The sequence below is a fragment of the Malus domestica genome, chromosome 01 (genome assembly GCF_042453785.1).
Source record: "Malus domestica chromosome 01, GDT2T_hap1".
NCBI lineage: Eukaryota > Viridiplantae > Streptophyta > Magnoliopsida > Rosales > Rosaceae > Malus > Malus domestica.
Genome location: NC_091661.1, coordinates 30,737,868 through 30,758,627, shown reverse-complemented (window position 1 = coordinate 30,758,627; position 20,760 = coordinate 30,737,868). Strand labels below are relative to the sequence as shown.

The following is a 20,760-nucleotide window of genomic DNA, read 5'->3' as shown; positions in this document are numbered from 1 at the left end:
TTTAAAAAAATTATTATTCAAATAATTAATGATGTTATTAATACCGAATGACCTTGATCAAAAATTGAAAATGAATAGGATTTTAATCTATGGAGTAACAAAAAGAATGATGTGAACCTAATTTTCCCTTTTAAAATTTTTTAAAATCCTTTCAAATTCAAGTTTGACTACACCCCTATTAAGTTATTAACTTTTTAACACATATAACCTACCATTTATATTGAGACACGTAATGTACCACCTCGTATAACGATCACATTAAAAAATCTCTCTTTGTTATGGCTCATTAATTAGTATTGACCTGTATCATATTGCTGGTCTCATTACTTTTTTATCTTCCCCATAAGAATTATTAAAAGTTACGTAATATGTTCATGATCATGAAGTCCCCTTGGACACAAATTTTTTATAGAAAGGTATTGGAAAAGTCACATTGCGGTCCTACCATTTCCACACGGCTAAAGCTTTTGGTTTCTGGTCAGCAACTTGGACAAATGAAGTGAACATAATCAGCATTCATCTAGAAGTAGAACGTTTGAACATGAACATAATTTTGCGGCTACACCTACGTACCAACTAGAAACATCAAATATATATGTACGCTGCAATTTCTCTCCCATTTCGTGGCATCACCTTTTGCTCTTGTGGAGTCAGTTTTATGCCAATAATTGAACTTTTTGACTCGGTCCAATTTATGTTTTGAATGACTCAGCGTATATATATATACATATGTGTGTGTGGGGGTAATACTAGGAATTGTTAAAAAAATCTGCAAATTAAATAATACGTCTCACTAATAAAAATGAGTAGTTGTCAACACTGAAGTAATAATCAAATCATCAATTTCTATGTCATTTATTTTACAAAATTTAGTCTCCCCTAGCATTACTCCATCTATAAATGTGGGTCAAATCCGTGACACTGCTATTTTTACACAACTTTTGACATATATTTTTGTGGAGCTCACTCTGTAATGTATTTTAATGATTCGAACTGCGTATCTTTTAGACCACCATTCATAAATAATTCTTGCAAAAAATTAGACAAATTCAAAACCACTAAGACATTCATTTGTAGTGAAAAAAAATAAATAAACGAATATGATTCTACAAAAAAACCCTAAACCCTTAATCCAACAGTTATATATTTTTAGATTTTGGTGTTTGTTGGTAGATATGATCTTTGAAGGAAGATCTAAAAATAACGGTTCGGATCGTTGAAATACATGGAGTTCAATTTAGAAATACTAATCATAACTATGAGGATATAATAATGTTTGCCATGATCAATTATTAATGAACAATATTTCTAAATCTAATCAGCATATTGGTCATGTATATTATGTATATACATCATCAGTTGAAGAAAAATTCATGACACTCATGAGTGGAATTAATATACATTAAACAATTAAAAAGGAAGTTTAAGGTCTTACGTTTACTGAATTTTAGTATATTGTCATAGTCATGCTGTACCATCATGTCAAAATAGCTTGAAATTGGATTTTAACTACCAAATGAGAAAGTCGTACAAAGGTACACGTTTTAGACCAACATGCATGTTCTTAATCTTAAATATGATTAGTGATTTTAATTACCATATGGTATTGATATACAGTTTAATTTCTTGCAATTTAGCAACCATATGTTATTGTTTTATACTCTTATGAACATTTATTCTCTAAATTTGGTTCAAATGTTTAGTATACGCGCCATTTATTCTCTAAATTTGGGGCAAATGTTGAGTATAAGCGTCTCAACTTGAAAAAGTGGAAAAAGCTCTCAAATAATATACTATATCAATGTTCTCAAACAACCTTATTATATTGTAGTAATGTTCTTAAATATTATTATTGTTGTATCAAATCAACAACAATTTTTAGTCTATATTAGTCTATATATATGCATACTAAAATTTTTTCCATTAACTATTGATATGATGCGTCGATTTATTACGATATAACTTAAGAATACTCTGATTCAAAACTGCCTACTCTTAATAACCTCATTTTCCATTTCAAACTTTCAATATCAATATATAGTACAAGGAAACAAAACAAAAGTTACAAAGCTGTCATTTGCTTTTCAATCTTTTGGGTTAGTAACTCACCTTAAGAGCACCTCTAGCGGGGGAGGTTGCTCGGGGGCCAGGCCTCCAAACAGTAACAAATTGCTGGGGGATGACCTCCAGCGTTGGGAAGCCTGAGCGACAGGCGAGGCCCAAGGAGCAGGCCCGTCGAGGATTGCCAGCCCGAGAGCCCGAGGGCTCGTCAGGCGCGTGCGTGTCACGTGCACGTGGACGCGCGTCTTCAGACAAAAAAATAGGCCTGGGGCCCACGGTGCTCAGTTTAATTGTTACCGTTGGGGAAGCCACGTGGCTTCCCCATGTCCGTTCAATTGAAACGGTCCTATTTTATGGACCGTTGGATTTCCAACGGTAAAAAATATTTAAAAATCTCATTTAATTTCATCCGTTTGATCTACGATCAACGGTCCACGTTATTAGGCTTTGTAAATTTAAAAAAAAAAGAAAAGAAAAAACAGTTTTAAAATCTAAAATGTTACCGTTATGACACGTGGCACAATCTGGAGGGTTGGAATTTAAATTTTTTTAAATCCAACGGCAGAGATTAATTAGGTGAATAAAAATTTAAAAAAATGTAAAAAATTCTTAAAAATCCAAAAAAAAAAATATGAAAAATTATAAAAAATTTTGATTTTACTTTTCTATAAATATCTTCTCATTATCTTGTACCCTACACCACAATTTCATATTTTCTCAACTACTTTCAACCACATTCATGTTGTGAAGAATGATGCACGTCATTATGATGGATCGAAGCGACTCTACATCAAACAATTTGGCAGCACCCCTGATGATCGCATAGCGAGCTTGGAGGATACCGAAACAACGCTCCACATCCTTCCTACACCTCTCTTGACATCTTGCAAAGTGTTTTTCCTTTGTACTTCACGGACGTGGCACTATTTTGACAAATGTTGACCACTTTGGGTAAATGCCATCAACTAGGTAGTATGGCCCATCGTACATATGTTTGTTGACCTCATACGTGACTTTTAGTACCTTTCCTTGCAAGACATCGTAGAACATTGGGGATTGGGCAAGGATGTTGAGGTCATTTTGAGCTCTCGGAACCCCAAAAAAGGGGTGCCAAATCCATGTATCAAAAGATGTCATCGCATCCAAAATGATACTTTTTGATCCTTTTCTGTCCCTATAAGTGCCTTGCCATGCACTTGGACAGTTTTTCCAAGTCCAGTGCATACAATCAATGCTTCCAATCATCCCTGGAAAACCTCGCATCTCGCCTTTCTTCAGAAGCCTTTGCAAGTCCATATGAGTAGGTCTCCGAAGGTACTCTGCGGTGTAGATAGATTCGATTGCCGAACAAAACCTCATCAGGGACTCAAGAATGGTTGATTTTCCCATCCTCGTTATCTCGTCCACTTGGTCTGCAGCTGCTCCATATGCAAGCATCCGCAAGGCAGCAGTAATTTTTTGCTCAAGCAGGAGACCCATAGCACCAAAAGCATCCGGCTTTTGCACAAAGTAAGAATCATGGTTGCAAACAGCGCCCATGATTTTGTTGAACAAATGTCGTTCCATTCTAAAACGACGTCGGAAGTATGTATCAGGGAATGCACTGTTACGGACAAAATAATCGTCCAAGAGCTCCTGACCTTGTCGTTGCCTATTTCTATCAATGTTTACAGCACGGTTGAGCCTGCAGATATGAGCCATAGCTTGGACGACTCGACGGGATTGTGAGGCTCCTGCCCTTCTTGATTCGTCATCTCTCCGTCTACGTTCGTCATCCTCTTCCATCTCATTTTGGGCCCAATCCCCAACATTGAACATTCCTTCTGATTAGTTAAACAATTCTTCCTCTTCTTGATCGATTTCCCACATCATCTTTGAAGAAGAAGAAGAAGACATTGTAAGAATGAAGTAAAAACTATGAATAATGATAGGGATTTTGGTGAAGAATGAAACAAAAACTATGAATAATGATAAGGATTTTGGTGAAGAAGGAAGCAAAAACTATGAATAATGATAGAGATCTTGAGAAAATTGGTGTGAGATTTATGAGGATGGATGGTGAATTATATAGAGGATTCAGAAAAGATTAGGTTGTAGATAATGTCACGTGGCATGCCGCAATTTGTTAAAAATTTGGTGGAAATCTATCCTCAAAGATTGTAATCGGATTGTGACACGTGACATGACGTGATTGGTTAAAAATCTTATCAAAAATTCATCACCAATAATTGTCTTTTCAGATAATGACATGTACCTTGACACAACGATTAAAAATCTTATCGGAAATCCATCACCAATAATTGTCTTTGCGGATAATGACACGTGGCGCAACGAGAACGATTAAAAATCTTATCTGAAATAACAAATAAAATTCTTTTGAATTATTTTATAAATACAAAAATTTTATTGCTATTGGCCTTTCGGATAATGAAACGTGGCGCAACGAGAACGATTAAAAATCTTATCCAAAATTACAAATAAAATTATTATGTATTATTTTATAAATTAAAAAATAATAATATTTTATTGCCAATTGCCAGGGCTATTCAGTGCAGAGGTGGAGATGCAAAAGGCAATTGCCAGGGGAATGCACTATTCATTAAGGGCAGTTACTGTTCACTAGGTGGATTAAATAGTGAATAGTCTTGGGGGAGGGCTCCTACACTGGAGTTGCTCTAAAGAACGTGTTGGTTGAACTAGAACCAATCAGATCCCACATAAAAAAAATAAAAAAATAAAAATCCATAAAAACAGATTCTACTTGAACTTTATTAATCATTCAACTCCATTCCCCTGTGTAATCTTAATTAGCGATCCTAAAAGTTCCATATTTATAAAATACTAAGCAAAGTTAGTGCTCTTGTTTGTTACAAAACATGTTCAAATTTACCATGCATGCATGCATGTATGTTTCAGGTTTCAACACGCTCGCTTGCTCTACGCGTGGGAACTGAGGACAGAAGACTGCACTATTTGCTTTTTCTTAGTTGGGAAATTATCTAGTTTTTAACTTTCTGTAAATATTATGAATATTAAATGTAATTAAAGGAAAAATATTACAATTAAGCTTAAGTATGTTACATGACCGACCGTTCTTCACTAATAGTAAGGCACGAAAAATACGCTAGCTAGTAGCTGGTTCCCTGACAATCTGAGTGTATTTTTACACTTAATTAATCAAATTTTCAACCATTGAACTATTAGATTATCAAGTCTGCGCTTCTTGTCTCTTCGAATACAGGAGATCCAATCCAATTTGCACGTTAACGTAAGCAAAGTATTGAAGCTGATGGCATGTATATGTCACTCCTTTGTTCTTATTTGTCCCCTAAACTCTTAAGAGTTTTCCACATTGGTCCTTTTATTTTGTCTCAAATTGGCTCATAAACTTTTGAAAAGTGTGTTTGTCAAGGATAGAAGGGTTTATCGTTACAAAAGTTAACAGAGTAGCACGTGACAACTAGAATTCTCTTTATTTCTTGGCACATGTCCACTTATGTTCGAGATTAGGCATATTGCTAAAAATGGACAAAACCAACAAATTCCATACGTCATTTTGGTTAGAGTAGTCACTTTTAATGGGGACTTAAAGTAATAAATTAAGACATAAAACTAGTTTTAACTATAAGAAAATCAACGATAAGTGACATGACGGTAGAATATGATTTAATATTCTTTTTATTAACACGTGTCTTTTTGAGTGGTTGTTTTAGTGTCACAAGATATACACGGTATCTCTTTATTCTTCATATATTGACCACATTTCTGATTCCTATTTGCATTTCAGTGGGTTGGTCTGGTATGAGAAGTTTTGGGAAATGGTGTATAACAGCATCTCTAACTTGTGAATTTCTAATGATCGTCGTGTTCCGCATGCTAGCTCGTTTACTATTCTATGTTCTTCCAAAAAGCGTACTAATCTCTATGTTGTGTGGAGCTGAGCATCTTCTATTCCCTAGGATAAAGCTTTTCTCTGCAAGGGCCTTCTGCTGTAAACCCCCTATGGATGGTCGTCCATCATCGTAAAGTAGTCCTCGTGAAGTTTTCGGGAATAAGGGCAGTCTTGTGTGTAAGTATAACATTTCTGGTTGAACCCACCCAACTTCCTTTGCCTTGGTTTGTTCCATTGACAAAGATGCCAAGTGACTTTAGATTTTTGAGTTATTGCTATAGCCAAACATGAGGGAAATATCATTTATATGGATACTAACAATATCATTAAACACCTTATCAATTGATTAATTTAGTGTCAGTTTGAAAAGCGTTGTTGCTAACCTAATTGAGACCGTGGTGTAATAGAGCCAAGAAAGAACGAAATGACTCTCCCACACCATTAAACTTAACTAACGTTGTCATCCAACACATTTTAAAAACTTTAGAGACAAAATGTGACGGGAGAAAATGTTTGAGGACCAAAGTGGAACAACCACTAAAGTTTAGAGGCAATTTTGTAATTAAGTTTTCTCAAAAGATCTCTCTTTGCTTTAGCTTTAGTAGAATAGTAGTATTAACGACGCGGATCTAAGTTTGAAGATTAATTTTGGTCTCCCTCCTACCTTTTTATGCTTAGTCGTCGATTTTCCTTCATTTCCCTCTTAATCTAAATCATCAAATCACCAAATGAGATGATGAGATATATAATTTTGGTGCTTAGCTTAGCTTATTGGACGGAGAAAGCGCATGAAGGCTGAAACGGTCAGCAATTGGACTTCCTCTATACTCTTAACTTTGAACCTCCCAATTCCTATGACCAAAGACTGGTCTCCTATGAAGAATTTCCACTTCGATTTTCCCAGTCAAACTTCTCTATTCCTTTCCCTCACATTCTGTAGATTCAAAAACACCTTCCCATAAATCCCCATAACCACCTCTCCCTCTCATTCCTCATCAAGTTTCCACCTTCAGATTCTTCCCATCTCATCACTAATCACAGTGATTACACATACTAATCCAAACACAAAAACTTACCCTTCTCACAAATCTGTCTCCCGTTTCATGGTCTGGTAGTTTTTGTCTCTGATTTTGGTAAAAATACATATTTTACTTCAATCTATTGAAAACCCAGTTCTTGTTTTCCGAAATCTTAACAGATAACTTCGTTCCTATATCTCATGTGCTGCTACTGACAAATGGAGAACTGCAATATACATTGGGAGCAAAAGAGTCTTGTAAATGAGCTAGCACAAGGGAGGGATCTGGCTAGGCAGCTACAGATCCATCTCAACGTTCCATCTTCCTCTTATGGAACCCGGGAATTGCTGGTTCAAAAGATCATACTTTCGTACGAAAAAGCGCTTTCCATGCTGAACTCTAGCAGCTCAGCCTCAGGAGGTGAGCAACAACAGCCCACAGGTCATGTTGCAATTCGAATGGTTGAGTCTCCGCCGCATTCGCTAAATGAAAGTCCCCGGAGTGAAGACTCCGACCGCGAATTCAAGGACCATGACAACAAAGATTCCTCTAGGAAGAGGTTAATATAGAAAGAGATTTTCATGATAATGTTTTAGTACTTAAGGTGATCTTAAATGGTTGTGATTTTTATTTTTTCATGAATGTTGCAGGAAAAATCTCCCACGGTGGACACAACAAATAAGAGTTACATCTGGTATGGGGCTTGAGGGGCCTCTTGATGATGGATTTAGTTGGAGGAAGTACGGCCAGAAGGACATACTTGGAGCCAAATATCCAAGGTATATAGGACTTTAGATTTTCTTCGTACATATATAATCTATCTTTAGGTCTTCAAATCAACTAGCTCCAATTATAGTTTAATCGATAGCTATGACATATAACAAGTCCATGCGAGAAAATCTTAGCTATCTTTATTATGTATATATTTTTCTCTTTGTCGTTTTCTTCGTATCTTTCTCATCACGTGATTGTCATGTAATGAAAGAGACAAACAGAGAAATAATACTCAACAATTTCATATAAGTCTTCTCCTTCCTTTATCTTAAATTACAACAAGAGCATATATAGTAAACATTAGAAAGTATGACTTGGTCAATTGAACCATTTGTTAATTACCCTTTATGACTGGTCAAATGAACCGTTGACAAAAACATTAGATTCATTCACCTTGGCAGAGGCTACTACCGCTGCACTCACCGAAACGTCCAAAGCTGCTTGGCCACAAAGCAAGTCCAACGTTCCGATGAAGACCCGACGATCTTTGAAATTACTTACAGAGGAAAGCACACATGTACACAAGCCTCCACCGGCACAAGTACTCCTCCTTCCCCGTCACCGTTGCAGCCCGAAAGGACGGAACGGCAGAATAACCTAGTGGATCCTCAACAAAACCAGCAACAATCACAACAACACACGCTCTTAAACCTCCCGGAAGGCCTCAGAGTCATTACTGAAGGATTAGACACTCGTGAGGAACTGTTCCCCTCCTTCAACAGTCCCTCACCATTGAACAACAGTTATGTGGGAAGTTTTTCTTCTCCATTTGCGGGACCTACAACTTCAGGAACAAACTATTTCTCAATGTCTCAGCGGGATTTTGGAGTTGACCAAAATTTTCAGAGTGGAGAGATAATCTCAGCTCCAACTTCAGCTACCAACTCTCCAAGTGTTGGTTTAGATATCCCATTTGGTCAGGCTGATCAGTTGTTTCCCAACTTCTCATTTGACGGTCCAGGATTCTTTTCCTAATTTCACAGGCTCCCACAACACAGAAGGTGGGGGAAATTGATTAGCATACAAAATTTTAATTAAGCATTCTGAATTTTAGGTATATTTGTGTGTAGCATCTGTGAGAAAGTGTAGAATAATCGGTCATGTAACATCTGTTATAGTAGTCTGATATATGTTCCATAAACAAAAAATAAACTGATATGTAGTTTCTTCCCAATTTTTATTCAGAAAAATAAACTGAATAATGTGTTTTAATGATTTTTTTCTATTACCTTTTTTTGGGTAAGGGCCAACCACAATTGTGTTTTACCATATATTGGGTTGAATAAGGCCCAATAGTAGCTAGGTCAGGCCAGTATTTCTTTTTTCTTTTTGTATTTGAGGGATATTTTAGTCTAAGTGAACTGGAGGAACATGCAAACTCGGATGTAGAAGGGTGAATAGCGAACGAATTGTTCTAATAAACTTTGTTACGTTTAGATTTGTATACCCATGATCTGTTTAAAACCGACATTATTTTATCCGTCCATTAACTATATTTTTTTAGTCATTTGCTACTTCCTCCATGGGAAAATTCAAAAGAAGAAAAGAAGAAACATAGGAAAAGGTGAAAGAAAAAATGTAGAGTAATGGTGTTTGGACTTTTTTGTTAACATATACCGAGTTACAGGGGAAATGAAATGGAATTTGGCTGTCTTGAAGAAGTGTGGTCAATGATCCATCAATATAAATATATGTTTCCCAGCCTCAAACATGCCGCTTGTTAACTAAAAGAGGCATCTCACAAGAAAAAACCAATGGAATTTATAGCAATTTGCCCCACTATATTGATGTGTGTTATAATGTTCTGGTAAATATGTCTATTGCTTTAGGGTTTGGTCCAGCTGAGTTGGTATAATCATGAGCTACCTAGCTATCTACAACTAGAATTTAGCTCGAGTAGGAAAGATTTTTCAATGTGCTCGGAACATGGGCACATACGCCAAATGTCATTATACAAGTGAAGAGACACTTGAAAAAAAAGTTTCCCTCCAATTCTGTAATTAATGACATTTGGCGTACCACCTCGTGTTCCGATCACATTGAAAAATCTCTCCTTAAGTAGTAGGGAAAATGATGTCCAACTTATAGACGAAGACCTTTATATGGATACATAAGGGTTTCACATCTTCTTCTTCCTTGCATTTAATTTTGACATACTCTCAACGAACGGTTGTAGTACTAGTAGTCTAGCATCCACATCGTTTAATTTTGAAAATAGAAAGTTGAATAAAAGATGTAAACACTATGTATAATGAATTCACATGTTATAAATTATATGTGTGACAATGAGTTTATGCTTTATGGAATAATTTTGAAACTAATATATGTGTTATAGCATAAGTAAATTGGTTATATACCACATGGTAATGAGTAAGACTTAGCTGTAGGAGAATGTGATCAAGTCTCATCTTATAATTATGTAACATTCGTAATTAAATACTTTCCATAATTTGAAGCGAGAAGAAGTTAAAGTTCATGATATATTCACATCCACATGGAGCTTTTTTTCAGTAATTAATAAAAAGAATTGCGAACTTAATTCATGCATGGATGTATACATGAAATAAGACCCTTGAGAATGCTCAATTGACAATTACAAAGGGTTACCCTAGATAGGCTTGCTAAAAGTAAAACAAAGTTATTAGTGGTCTCCAATTCATTGGTTATATTAAGAATATGGAAAAATGCATGGCTTCCCACATTCTATTTTATTAGAGCACCATTCGGAGATGAGAGACAAACAGAGAGATTGCGGTTGGGGTAATTTTGACCGAGTGATGAAATATGATAGCTACCGGCGGATGTTTTAGTGTGCTCCAGAAGATTCCATATTTCGAAACTTTTAATCGTTAAATCAATGGTTAAAAATACAATGATCAAAGATTTAACGATTAAAAATTACAGTGTATAAAATACTTCGAAGCATCATAAAAGAGACTCATTTAGCAGAATGTTTGCTGGATTTGGTGAACGAGTTCCTCGGCACTAAGTTGGCATTCAATTCCAATCTAGCAAGAAAGCACATACCAATCATTAGCAGCTAGCTTCAGTAAAATCACAATTTAGACACCACATTATTAATTAAAACAATCCCTTTTTAACATATACATTTGTACTTGGTAGCTATATTCAATGTCTGAAAATGAAAGATCGATGACCCAGTTTTCCACAATTTCTTCTTCTAGTGGGGTTTCAAGTAGACAAGCATTAAAATCATTACTCAGTTCAGGTACAATCAAACACAGTACTTGTATATATATGTAGCTGTTTTTTCTGTGAAACAGGAAATGAAATTACTGTAAGTATAGTACAATGGTGAGATAATATCCATGGCAGCTAGCTAGCTAACATATATTTACCTATTATATGATCTGGTAAAAGTCATTTACCATTTTACTATCTCAAGGTTTAGATAGTCGATCGATTGCTTTAGCTTTTATATTGTCTTTCTATGTAGTTAACACTATGAATGCTAAAAATAGTTGTCAAGATTGTGGGTGTCTCATGTAACACATCAATGGCTGAGCCCATGCAACGAATGTAGCACAGCTTTTTAACACTAAAGTCTGACAGGATTGGTATAAGCAAATATTTTTAAACAAAATCTAAAACTAGTAACTTATTAACGAAAGCAATGAAGTTAATCAATCATGTATTTAATTTAGAAAATGAAATTAAATTACCTTGATGGTGAAGGAATTAAGCATGGTTTCGTCAGCGGTGGTGATACTGACATGGAGAATTTCTAGCGAAAGGTCTTCAAGAGTGGAAATGATTTTTAGAGCCTGTCCAGGTATCCGAGGAGACACTGTTTTCAAAAGAACATTTGGACCCGAAAATTTCACCTCCACATCCGCAATGGCGGACTTGGAGTTGGCGAAAAGCTCGTTGAGATTGTCGATACTATTATTAATGGAGGAAGTAGCACTTGAAGAAGTAGGGGATGGATCAAGTGATGAGCTAGCAACCATTGTTGGACTAGAAATCAGATAATTACCAAAAATATTAGGAGCTGCAGGTAATATTTGTGGTTGTTGCAATATTGTCCTGGCTGCCGTTGGCTTATAAGGGCTTGTGGGTTGTGGAGTTCTTGGGCTGATGGGTGGTAAGCTGCTGCCGCCGAGCCTAGGGCTGAGAGGTGGCTTTCTAGGGCTGAGGACTGATGGTGAAGGACCAGGTGGCCTTGGACTGGAAACTTGCTGCAGCCTAGGGCTGCTTAACACTTCACAGCTGTATGCTTTTCGTTGCTTTTTGGCTTCAAGTGATTGAAGAACTTGCTGCAGCTCATTGATGTAATCAACCACCCCTCCAATAATTGAAGCTTGATCTCCCTGATGAATCAATCAAGACAAAAAAATTAGGTACAATATATATATATATATACAATTGCACTACTAAACAATTCATATATACACATATTTAAAAAAAAAAGGAAAAAAAAAAGGGCGAAGAATTTGTTTGTTCTTTTCTGAAATAACACCCCAATGGTGTGCAAGGGAAATTTTATTTAATAAGAAGAATCACTTCGTGCTTCAAGTAGCTAGTTAATACTCAACAGTGATGGCCTTCTACCTTTTTCAAGTTTGAGGTTGATGGTGAAGGAAGAAAACATATGCCGGAAAAAAGAAAAAAAATAGAGAGTTGTTATTGTTATTGACATTTCAAAAAAAATCACCAGAACTAAATAAAAGAAATAAGACAGGATACTGACTCGTTTAACATAAAAGCAAGGCATAAGAGAGCGCAAGACACTCAAGTGGTCGTTCATTTGCTTTCTACGGTTGCGCTCCACTGTTGTATGAGACATCCGCCCTCCATCCTGATCTGAAGGATTCATGGTTGTTGTGGTGGCAGTGGCGGTGGGGGTGGCAGCTGATGAGAACTTGAGTCTCTTGGTTTTGGGGGCAGAGTTAGTTTCATCAAGCTCGGTCTGATCAGCTGAGGAGGAGAAGTCTTTTGGTGATGCGCTAAAAACAGCAAGTAGTTGTTCATATTCCAATGGAGCTGTAGCTGACGGCTGAGGAAAGTCCACAATTCCCCCGCCTCCTCCTCCTCCAAACCCATGATCATCTAAGCTCTCTAACATGCTAAAAAGATCGTCTCCCAGAGTGCCTAAGTTACAATCGGTATCGCCGTGGTAGTACTGCTCATGTTCTTCGAGAAAATCAGATGAACGGTCGCGATCGTCCATGGCCATCTATGGTTGCTGGATATATAGCTTTGGTTAGCCAAAAAAGAACAAAAGGAAAGGAAAAAGAAGCCAACAGAAGGGAAAGGACCAAACGTGGGTGAGGGAGAGGGAGGAGGAAAGAGATGGTGAGAGAGAGAGAGAGAGAGAGATTGTCAAGATCAAGAGAAAGTATGTATGGAATATGTAGCGGTAGCTAGGTATACGGAAAGAAGTAAATAAGAGAGGCTCAGGTGAAAGAGACTAAACCATCGCCATCATCTCTCTATTTTTCATTTTTTTATCATGCATTGGCTTTGGTTCTGGCTTGCTTGGTTTGCAGTACTGTGCATGTGAGAGAGAGAGAGAGAGAGATAGAGAGAGAGAGAGAGAGGGGTTAATTCCTATTCAATTTTCTTGGTTCTGATTCAACTTTTAGATTTATATCTGCGTGGATCTTGTACAAGAATCAGGGAGGCACCAATGGAACACAGGTGACAGGTCCCAAGAAATTATGTGTGTGTGTATATATACATGGAGTAGATTTTCTGTAAATCTCCTTCAGTCCCCTCTCCTCCTCTTTCACTTTCCTCTTTATCTTTCTATTTTTATAAAGAAGTTAATGTAAGATATTGACGTGAGTCAGTCTCAAATTTTCTTAGAAAAAGGGGACTAGAGCCTATTGAGGGAAGGGAAATGAGAGATGAAAGAATCCAGATACTATATGTATCATGTAAAGTAAGTTCGGCAAAGATAATGTCAATCACACTAACTTGTTACGTTGATAGGGTTTTCAGTTAGAAACAAATGTACTAACTAATTAATCAACGTTCCTAACGTCGGAAAACCTAGGCCTTGGGGGTATATGAAGCTACGAGCTATGACTAATACAGGAAGCTAAGCTAGGGTTTCGGTGCAAGCCGCAGTAGGGTTTAGGCTTTTTTTTTAGAAATTTGATATCCACACACTTCATTTTACTTCTCACATATTTTTTTAATTTTTGACCGTTGGATTGGATGAATTGAAGAAGATCAACGGATAGAAATTATTAAGAGGTGTGTGAGAAGTAAAATGAGATGTGTGGATAACAGATCCTTTTTTTTAACAGATTGTATCAATTTTTTGAAAATATGTTTCGGTGCAAGCTGTAGTAATTTATGGCGTGGGTTTGGTTGCATAAAAAGGCACGTACGTACTTGAAAAGAATGACCTAATAATAATCTGAATTTACCAGAGGTCGCAGCAGACAATTCTAAAAAGTGAGGAATCAATTTAAGGACTTTGGTTCTTTAATTATAGGGAGGGGAGAAAGAAAAGACGTATGATATTGAATGTGCCATTGTTGTTGCAATTGCTAAAAGGGCTGAGGGAATGTTCCTCTGAGAATTATTAACCTCTCCCCCAAAAGTAATAGTACTATATATATATATATATATATCACTGATGGTCAGAGAGAGGCATCTGCTGTTGAATTGATCATCATCACTAATAGGATTGTTCGTCTTGAAATTAATTAAAAAGTCAACAGAAATATAAATAAATTATGATCTGAACTTCAGAAACGTACCAATATTAACCAATTTAAAAAGAAAATTATATATAAACTAGAAAAAATTAGATTCAGGGTTTGGAGTTTAAAAATTAAGTAATAATATTAGAAGCAGCTTAATGGGTGTTCTTGGGTTCTTTTTGGGTGCATGATGGGGTCTGCATTAAACTACTGCTTTATATATAGCTAGGCAAAAGTTCATACCCAACAGTTAGTACAAATATATCGATCTATGATATTATAGAAAATATAGGAATCTGTAAAATGGGACAAATTGAACAAATACATGTGTTTGGGCAAGAAAAGAGTAGAAATAAATGAATGAGGGACAGGCCACAGCAGGCAGCAGGCAGCCATATAGATCGATCCAGTTTCAGATGGTGGTGATGAGGACATATAGTTGAGAGGATCTGCAACTTGTTTTCCTAATTAATATTAATAGTTATATGGGCGAATTGAAATGTAGGCTTTCAATGTACGTGCAGACACGGCATCTCCGTGCCTACGATGAAATCCAAATCAATTTCAACTTGTTAGATATTGACATATTGTACACCCCTCCTCTCTCTGCACGCGACAATATGTTTTTATTTTAAAGAGAGCGATGATTTGTATTCATCATAAAACAAAGGATTGCAACCAGGGAGGAGAAATCTTAAGTCATGTCATAAGGGATTAAATAAGCTAGATTACACATCAGGTTTCGGACTTCGACTGCTAATGCAACATATATATATATATATATATATATATATATATATATATATATGTGTGTGTGTGTGTGTGTGTATGTATGTATGTATGTATATACCCCTTCTGCTGCAAGCAATTGGAAGAACCAGCCATGCTGTAATATGCTAAAACTAATTAGTTGTATATATATTGTTCATCTATAAATCAGCACGCAATATCTAAGTTGTTGTAAAAAGTCCAGAAAACTAGAATATAATACAATACAATACGTCACTAATCAAGTAATCAGTGTGAAACTGCCCAAGGGCAGTTGTGCAAATTGCAATGCATGGTGGCCGGGAAGGGTGAGTGACAAAGAGGAAGGGAAGTACTTGCAAGTTATAGCATGGGAGTGTACGCGTTTCATTTAAGTGGTTCTGTATGTACCATATAATTGGATTTCTCATATTTACTTCACTCCTACATATGAGTCCAATTCTAGGTTATCACCCATCAATTTGCACATTTACCACCCTCAACAACCTCCCCCCTCCCTCTTTCTCTCTTTACTTAGTAGAATGAGTTCACCGTCATTGTGACATTTCAAACAGCTAATATAAAGCTATGTGGAGAGAGTTTTAAACATCTTGTATTAGTAGTTTGGAATGTTACGAGCATGTTATATGAAAGTCTCTTTTATCTCACTCTCACCTATTCTATATTATTATAATCTGTAGTTGTTGTGTATATTTGTCGTCTTAATACCTCTTTCTTCTTCATTCTTCTTGTTATACAGATAACTGCGTTCAAATCAAAACAATTTAAAGCATCGAATCTCTCTTCTTGCTAATACTCTATATATGTGTAATATATTCCACCCTTCCTCTTTTCTTTTCTTTTTCTTACAACTCATCCATGGAATCTTTCTATTGGTGTACAACAGTAAAATAAATATGTGTAGTAATGGTGTCTGTTGAACACTGCATACCTATCTGACTGTAGAATTTGGATCCGCACTACTCCTATACATAGCATGTCCATAACCATAAGGCTGCATACCTATATAAGTATCACCGTACCTGCTGCAGTATTTTGGACAAATGTACGTGACGTTGGAAGAGTACGTAGGGTAGGAGTGAGGATCCGCACCGGATCCTTAAATCACATTTATTTATCGTATATCGTGCGGTCAGAAATCATTGTAATTATCTTCTTATTTAAAATTAAATATAAACCGTACCTGATGAAAACTGACCTCACGATGCACGATGCATGATGAACGAATATGATTGGAAGATCTTCGGAATCCTCACAAATAAGATCCGGCGAGGATCCTCTCTCCGTAGGGTAGAGTCTCCTAACTATTATGATGAGACTGATCAGTAAATAAGTGATTGCATTTTATTTTTTGAAGCTAGTTCTTGATAAGATGGCCTTTAGAAGAAAATGAAATCTTTACTCAGTCTTGTAGATTTAAGTTAATTTGCTTGTTTTTATGGAATTATGGACACTTATTTCATGCGTTTTAGTAATTAACCTCTCTCTATATATTTTTTTGACGAATTTAAATGTGTGTGTGTGTATATATATATCTTGTTTTCCTATAAAAGCTAAAAATATGCCCCAAAATAGTCTGAAATATATACCTTAAAATATTTATTTCCAGAAATTGTTGTTTTCACATTTTCAACCAAATTATTGTTCAACTTAACTCTTCTTTTTATAGGCATCTATTTGTTCATACAATAACACACAAATTACAACATAAGTGTTCTTTTGGTAACCTGATAACGAAATAAATGTATAGTCACTCACCTATACATTTGAAATCAAAAGTGGAAAACAAATGAATGTCTTTTTATTGTTTTAATTTCAGTTAATGGTGAGTGACCATAACTCTGTGGTCATCGGCTGAAGACCTAAAGAAATGAGACTTTACAAACTTGTTTTCAAATTTCAACCAAATTATAATCGATCGAACTTCTTGTATACTGCGCATTTATATACTGAAAACAGTAACACATAACAATGCATAAAGTTCCCTACAAATGAAACATGTTTCAAAATTTCAATCAAAATACTATTCAGAATCTTTGCTTTTTAGGTGGACATTTATACTAATAACAGTAGTGCATTTCTAATTTCATAGCTAGAGAAGTTAGATAGGTTCCGACAGTCTGCTACGTACGTATGATATAGATTTACCCGATCTAGATAAGTTCTGCATGAAGCAGCATCGATCTGTTTAAATGTGGTAAATGAATTGGAACATACCACTATTCATCATTTATATCTTCCTACAGGGAAAAATAAATGAGAATGTGGGACAAAATTTTAAAACGAAGTTGGCAAGAATCAATACATTGGGACCCTCTCCGTCCCTCCTCTTCAAACTTCATTCACTTCCAAATCTGCAAACTCATTCAATATACCCTCCACATACAATTTATAACACCCACGCAATGTATGAGAGAAACATTACTACTCCGCACAGTCCACCCTCCACCCTTATTACATATATATTTAGGGGGTTTTATTTGAAATTAAAGATTAAAAAAAAAAATTTCTACGGTGGTTGATGAAGTTTTAATGGATCTTTATAGATGTTATGTGGATTATGAGTGACTCCATGTGAATGTATTGGAATCCCTCAAAGGATACTACTTGCATTCTCTTTTGGGGGCATGCACATATCTCGAATATCGTATCCATGTTTGGAATGATTCAATTTATTAAGGGGTGTGTTCTCTACACACTTTCTTTTATTTCTCATACACCTCTGTTAATTTCTGTCATTTGATCTTCTTCAATTCTTCTGATCTAATGGCCGAAAATTAGAAAGATGTGTGAGAAGTAAAAAGGGTGTGTGGTGTGTGAGAAGTAAAAGGGGTGTGTGGATATTGCACCCCTTTATTAATCTTTATTTGAAGAACATTCGTACAAAAAATTTATTGGAACCGGAGTTCATTTAGTAATTCGAATATATCAAATAAATGGACAGTTCATCACGAATACGTTACTTGATACTCACACTGTATATATTTGTTCAATATACACATTTGGATGCATAAATGATCTCCGTATTAAATGATTTGCAAATGAAGATTAACAAATTGAACAATTCAGTTTATAAAAATTATAAAGTGAAGAATCTCAAGGGGAGAGACACGATTTGTTAAGTCTTGAAAGTCATTAAAAACTTTTCAAAATCTCAAATGAATACATCCAACCAAATTTATGTTCTTTCGTTTTCTCACTGAACTCATTTCATCATGAAATTGTTGTAGTATTAAGGATATATTGTCTACAGTATCCCCCATTTTATCCGTCGTGTTCCACGCCGGTAAGGGGTCGAGATCTCTGGGGGTTGTTGGGAATTGTGGGTCACGTTGAGATGGATCTGTCGGATAATTCAATTAGGGGCGGCACCTGTATCTTAAAATCTTGATTTTTGATTGCTTATATTTATGAATTTTAATATATGTTAGATTTTGTGTGTCCCATATTTTAATTTTGGAGCGTCATGTCTCCATCCTCTCTGCTCCCATTGCCGTTGGGAGCTTAATTTTGGTGCACCTCCCCCTTCCTCCACTCTCATTTGAGCTAATATCATATTTTATTAGTTCTGCAGTATGTGTTCATCTGCGTCTCTTCTCTTTTATGGATAGATAAAACAAATATCATCTCTCTCTCTCTCCCCTTTGCAGCAAACTTACAATTACACTTTTCACATGCATTTTGCAATTAGGGTTTCAAATTTGGATGAAACATTACTGTTTATGTTTTGGAAGAATAAGTATATATAGATTATACAGGAGATCAACTGAGCAACAAAGTTGACAGTAGGCCCCTTTAGATTCCAAGCCGATGAGAACGAATGTATAGATGCCAAAATTAAAATAAAATATTATTGGACAAACTATAAACATGCAATGCATGCATATGTGGAGATTCCTTGTTTGGTGTAGCCTTGAATGCCATTTCAACTTCGGCCGGCCTATGTTTTCTGTTCAAAAATTTCTGTCCAAAACAAAGAGAAAAAAACTTTGAATGATCGCTTTTTAATTAGTTTGCTGATGGTGAATGGCGATCGGTGAGATGTACAGGTTGTTCATTTTATTAAGCGCCTAGGTCCCAACTCCAAACTGTTCCAAGAGAATGTCCTCAAACACAAAAATGTTAGCCTTATGAGGTTATACAATTAAAACACAAACGAATGAGTAACTGACCTGATTCCAACAGTGGCTATGGAAATCGAACACAAAAGTAGTAGGGCACAACAACACCAGGATCTTCTTTAAACTCCTAACCGGATACAACTACTCTATGGGAAGCATTATATTGTGTGTTCTAGGGCTTATAGGGTCCAGTGTTTTATTTAGGCTAAAAGCTAGGGTTTCCATCCATAAAGGAAACCTAAACTTTACTTTCTTAGCCTCCAAGTCAAGTATCATAATCATATTCAATTAAGGATTCCATCAATCCTATTTCCAATATAAGACACCTTATATAGGATTGATATCTTTAAGAGATCAAATCACAATCAACATTATTCTCCAATATTACATTCCTATTACATGTAGTAGACCACTTAAAGGTCGATTTATATTGGATAAATCCAACATTCTCCCACTTGGTCTACAAAATGTAATAGGAATGTTTATACTTGAGATTGGAGATTAATGTCACTTTAGTGGCCATGTAACAGTGATTACATCTCGTCCTTAATGCAGCTTCTGTCAAATGCATTTCTTAACATGGAACTAACAAGGTTGTAGGATTGACACAACCCAGAACCTTCATAATCACACATGCTAAGATCCTCATTCACATGAAACACAAATTATGATCAAGAGATGAAACTTTAAATAAACTTTAAATTAACTAAAATGTCTTATTTTATATCATCTCAGGTCCACCTTATTGTAACTCACAAGTTACACTTTATGCTTTTTCAAAGCCTTAAATCTGCCAATGCAGATATCCTTCATCTAATGAAACCACCATAACCTGCAGGTGTGAATACATTTCCAAAACAATCATGCATCACTTTCATTAGATCAATAATAATACAAACGATATTTGTAGCTAACAGACACAACTGAAAATACCAAATAGGCACATGTCCAAGTAAAATATCCCAAAAACTTCATAAAACAAATTAATTCAACACTTGTGAGCAAGATGAATTAATATGTTTTGACACTAATCTATGCACCATATCAGTTACTTTCATAGTGATTTCCAACACATGCGGGCAAGATGGAAATCCTCAAAACTGAGGTAGTGCACAAACCATGTCATGCCATTTAATATGCAATTTGATAACAACTTGATATCTGATATATATATATTTCATCAAATAATTGACTAGCACATGAAAAATGTGACTTAATGAATCCAACTGGAGATTAATATGAATACATGGATTCTATACATACTGTTTATACCATATTTAGGGCCTCGTATTTAGACCTTGTATAAATACTCGGAGGACTTAAATGTAATTATGTAATAAAGGAAAGGGCAAATATGTAATAAGTGAGGAGTCCTTATTCTATAAAAGGACCCCTCACCCTCACAATTAGAGGAGGCCAATTCCTAAGGCTCCTCACCCCCTCTCAAA

The 20,760-nt window shown here is 35.8% G+C and overlaps 2 protein-coding genes across 2 annotated transcripts; one reads left to right on the top strand and one right to left on the bottom strand.

Moving 5' to 3' along the window:
• Positions 1 to 6,930: 6,930 nt before the first annotated feature.
• On the top strand, positions 6,931 to 8,961 carry LOC103406579 (probable WRKY transcription factor 53). The gene is made up of 4 exons (XM_008345563.4): positions 6,931 to 7,059; positions 7,152 to 7,531; positions 7,623 to 7,751; positions 8,148 to 8,961. The coding sequence occupies exons 2-4, from the start codon at positions 7,191 to 7,193 to the stop codon at positions 8,719 to 8,721; spliced, it is 1,044 nt and encodes a 347-aa protein (XP_008343785.3). The 5' UTR covers positions 6,931 to 7,059; positions 7,152 to 7,190; the 3' UTR covers positions 8,722 to 8,961.
• A 1,246-nt stretch (positions 8,962 to 10,207) lies between these two features.
• On the bottom strand, positions 10,208 to 13,091 carry LOC103417877 (transcription factor SPEECHLESS-like). Its single transcript, XM_008356029.4, has 3 exons — positions 12,458 to 13,091; positions 11,430 to 12,077; positions 10,208 to 10,754 (listed from the first exon to the last, which is right to left on the bottom strand). The coding sequence occupies exons 1-3, from the start codon at positions 12,941 to 12,943 to the stop codon at positions 10,689 to 10,691; spliced, it is 1,200 nt and encodes a 399-aa protein (XP_008354251.3). The 5' UTR covers positions 12,944 to 13,091; the 3' UTR covers positions 10,208 to 10,688.
• Between the last annotated feature and the right edge of the window lie 7,669 nt (positions 13,092 to 20,760).

Bases quoted from the DNA above. Each gene is read 5' to 3' on its own strand.
- LOC103406579 (XM_008345563.4), top strand. From the start codon at position 7,191: ATGGAGAACTGCAATATACATTGGGAGCAAAAGAGTCTTGTAAATGAG. The intron at 7,532-7,622 runs GTTAATATAGAA...TGAATGTTGCAG, and splicing joins AAAGATTCCTCTAGGAAGAG to GAAAAATCTCCCACGGTGGA. The intron at 7,752-8,147 runs GTATATAGGACT...TCACCTTGGCAG, and splicing joins CTTGGAGCCAAATATCCAAG to AGGCTACTACCGCTGCACTC.
- LOC103417877 (XM_008356029.4), bottom strand. From the start codon at position 12,943: ATGGCCATGGACGATCGCGACCGTTCATCTGATTTTCTCGAAGAACAT. The intron at 12,078-12,457 runs GTCAGTATCCTG...TTGATTCATCAG, and splicing joins CTTGCTTTTATGTTAAACGA to GGAGATCAAGCTTCAATTAT. The intron at 10,755-11,429 runs GTAATTTAATTT...CTTTCTTGCTAG, and splicing joins TTAATTCCTTCACCATCAAG to ATTGGAATTGAATGCCAACT.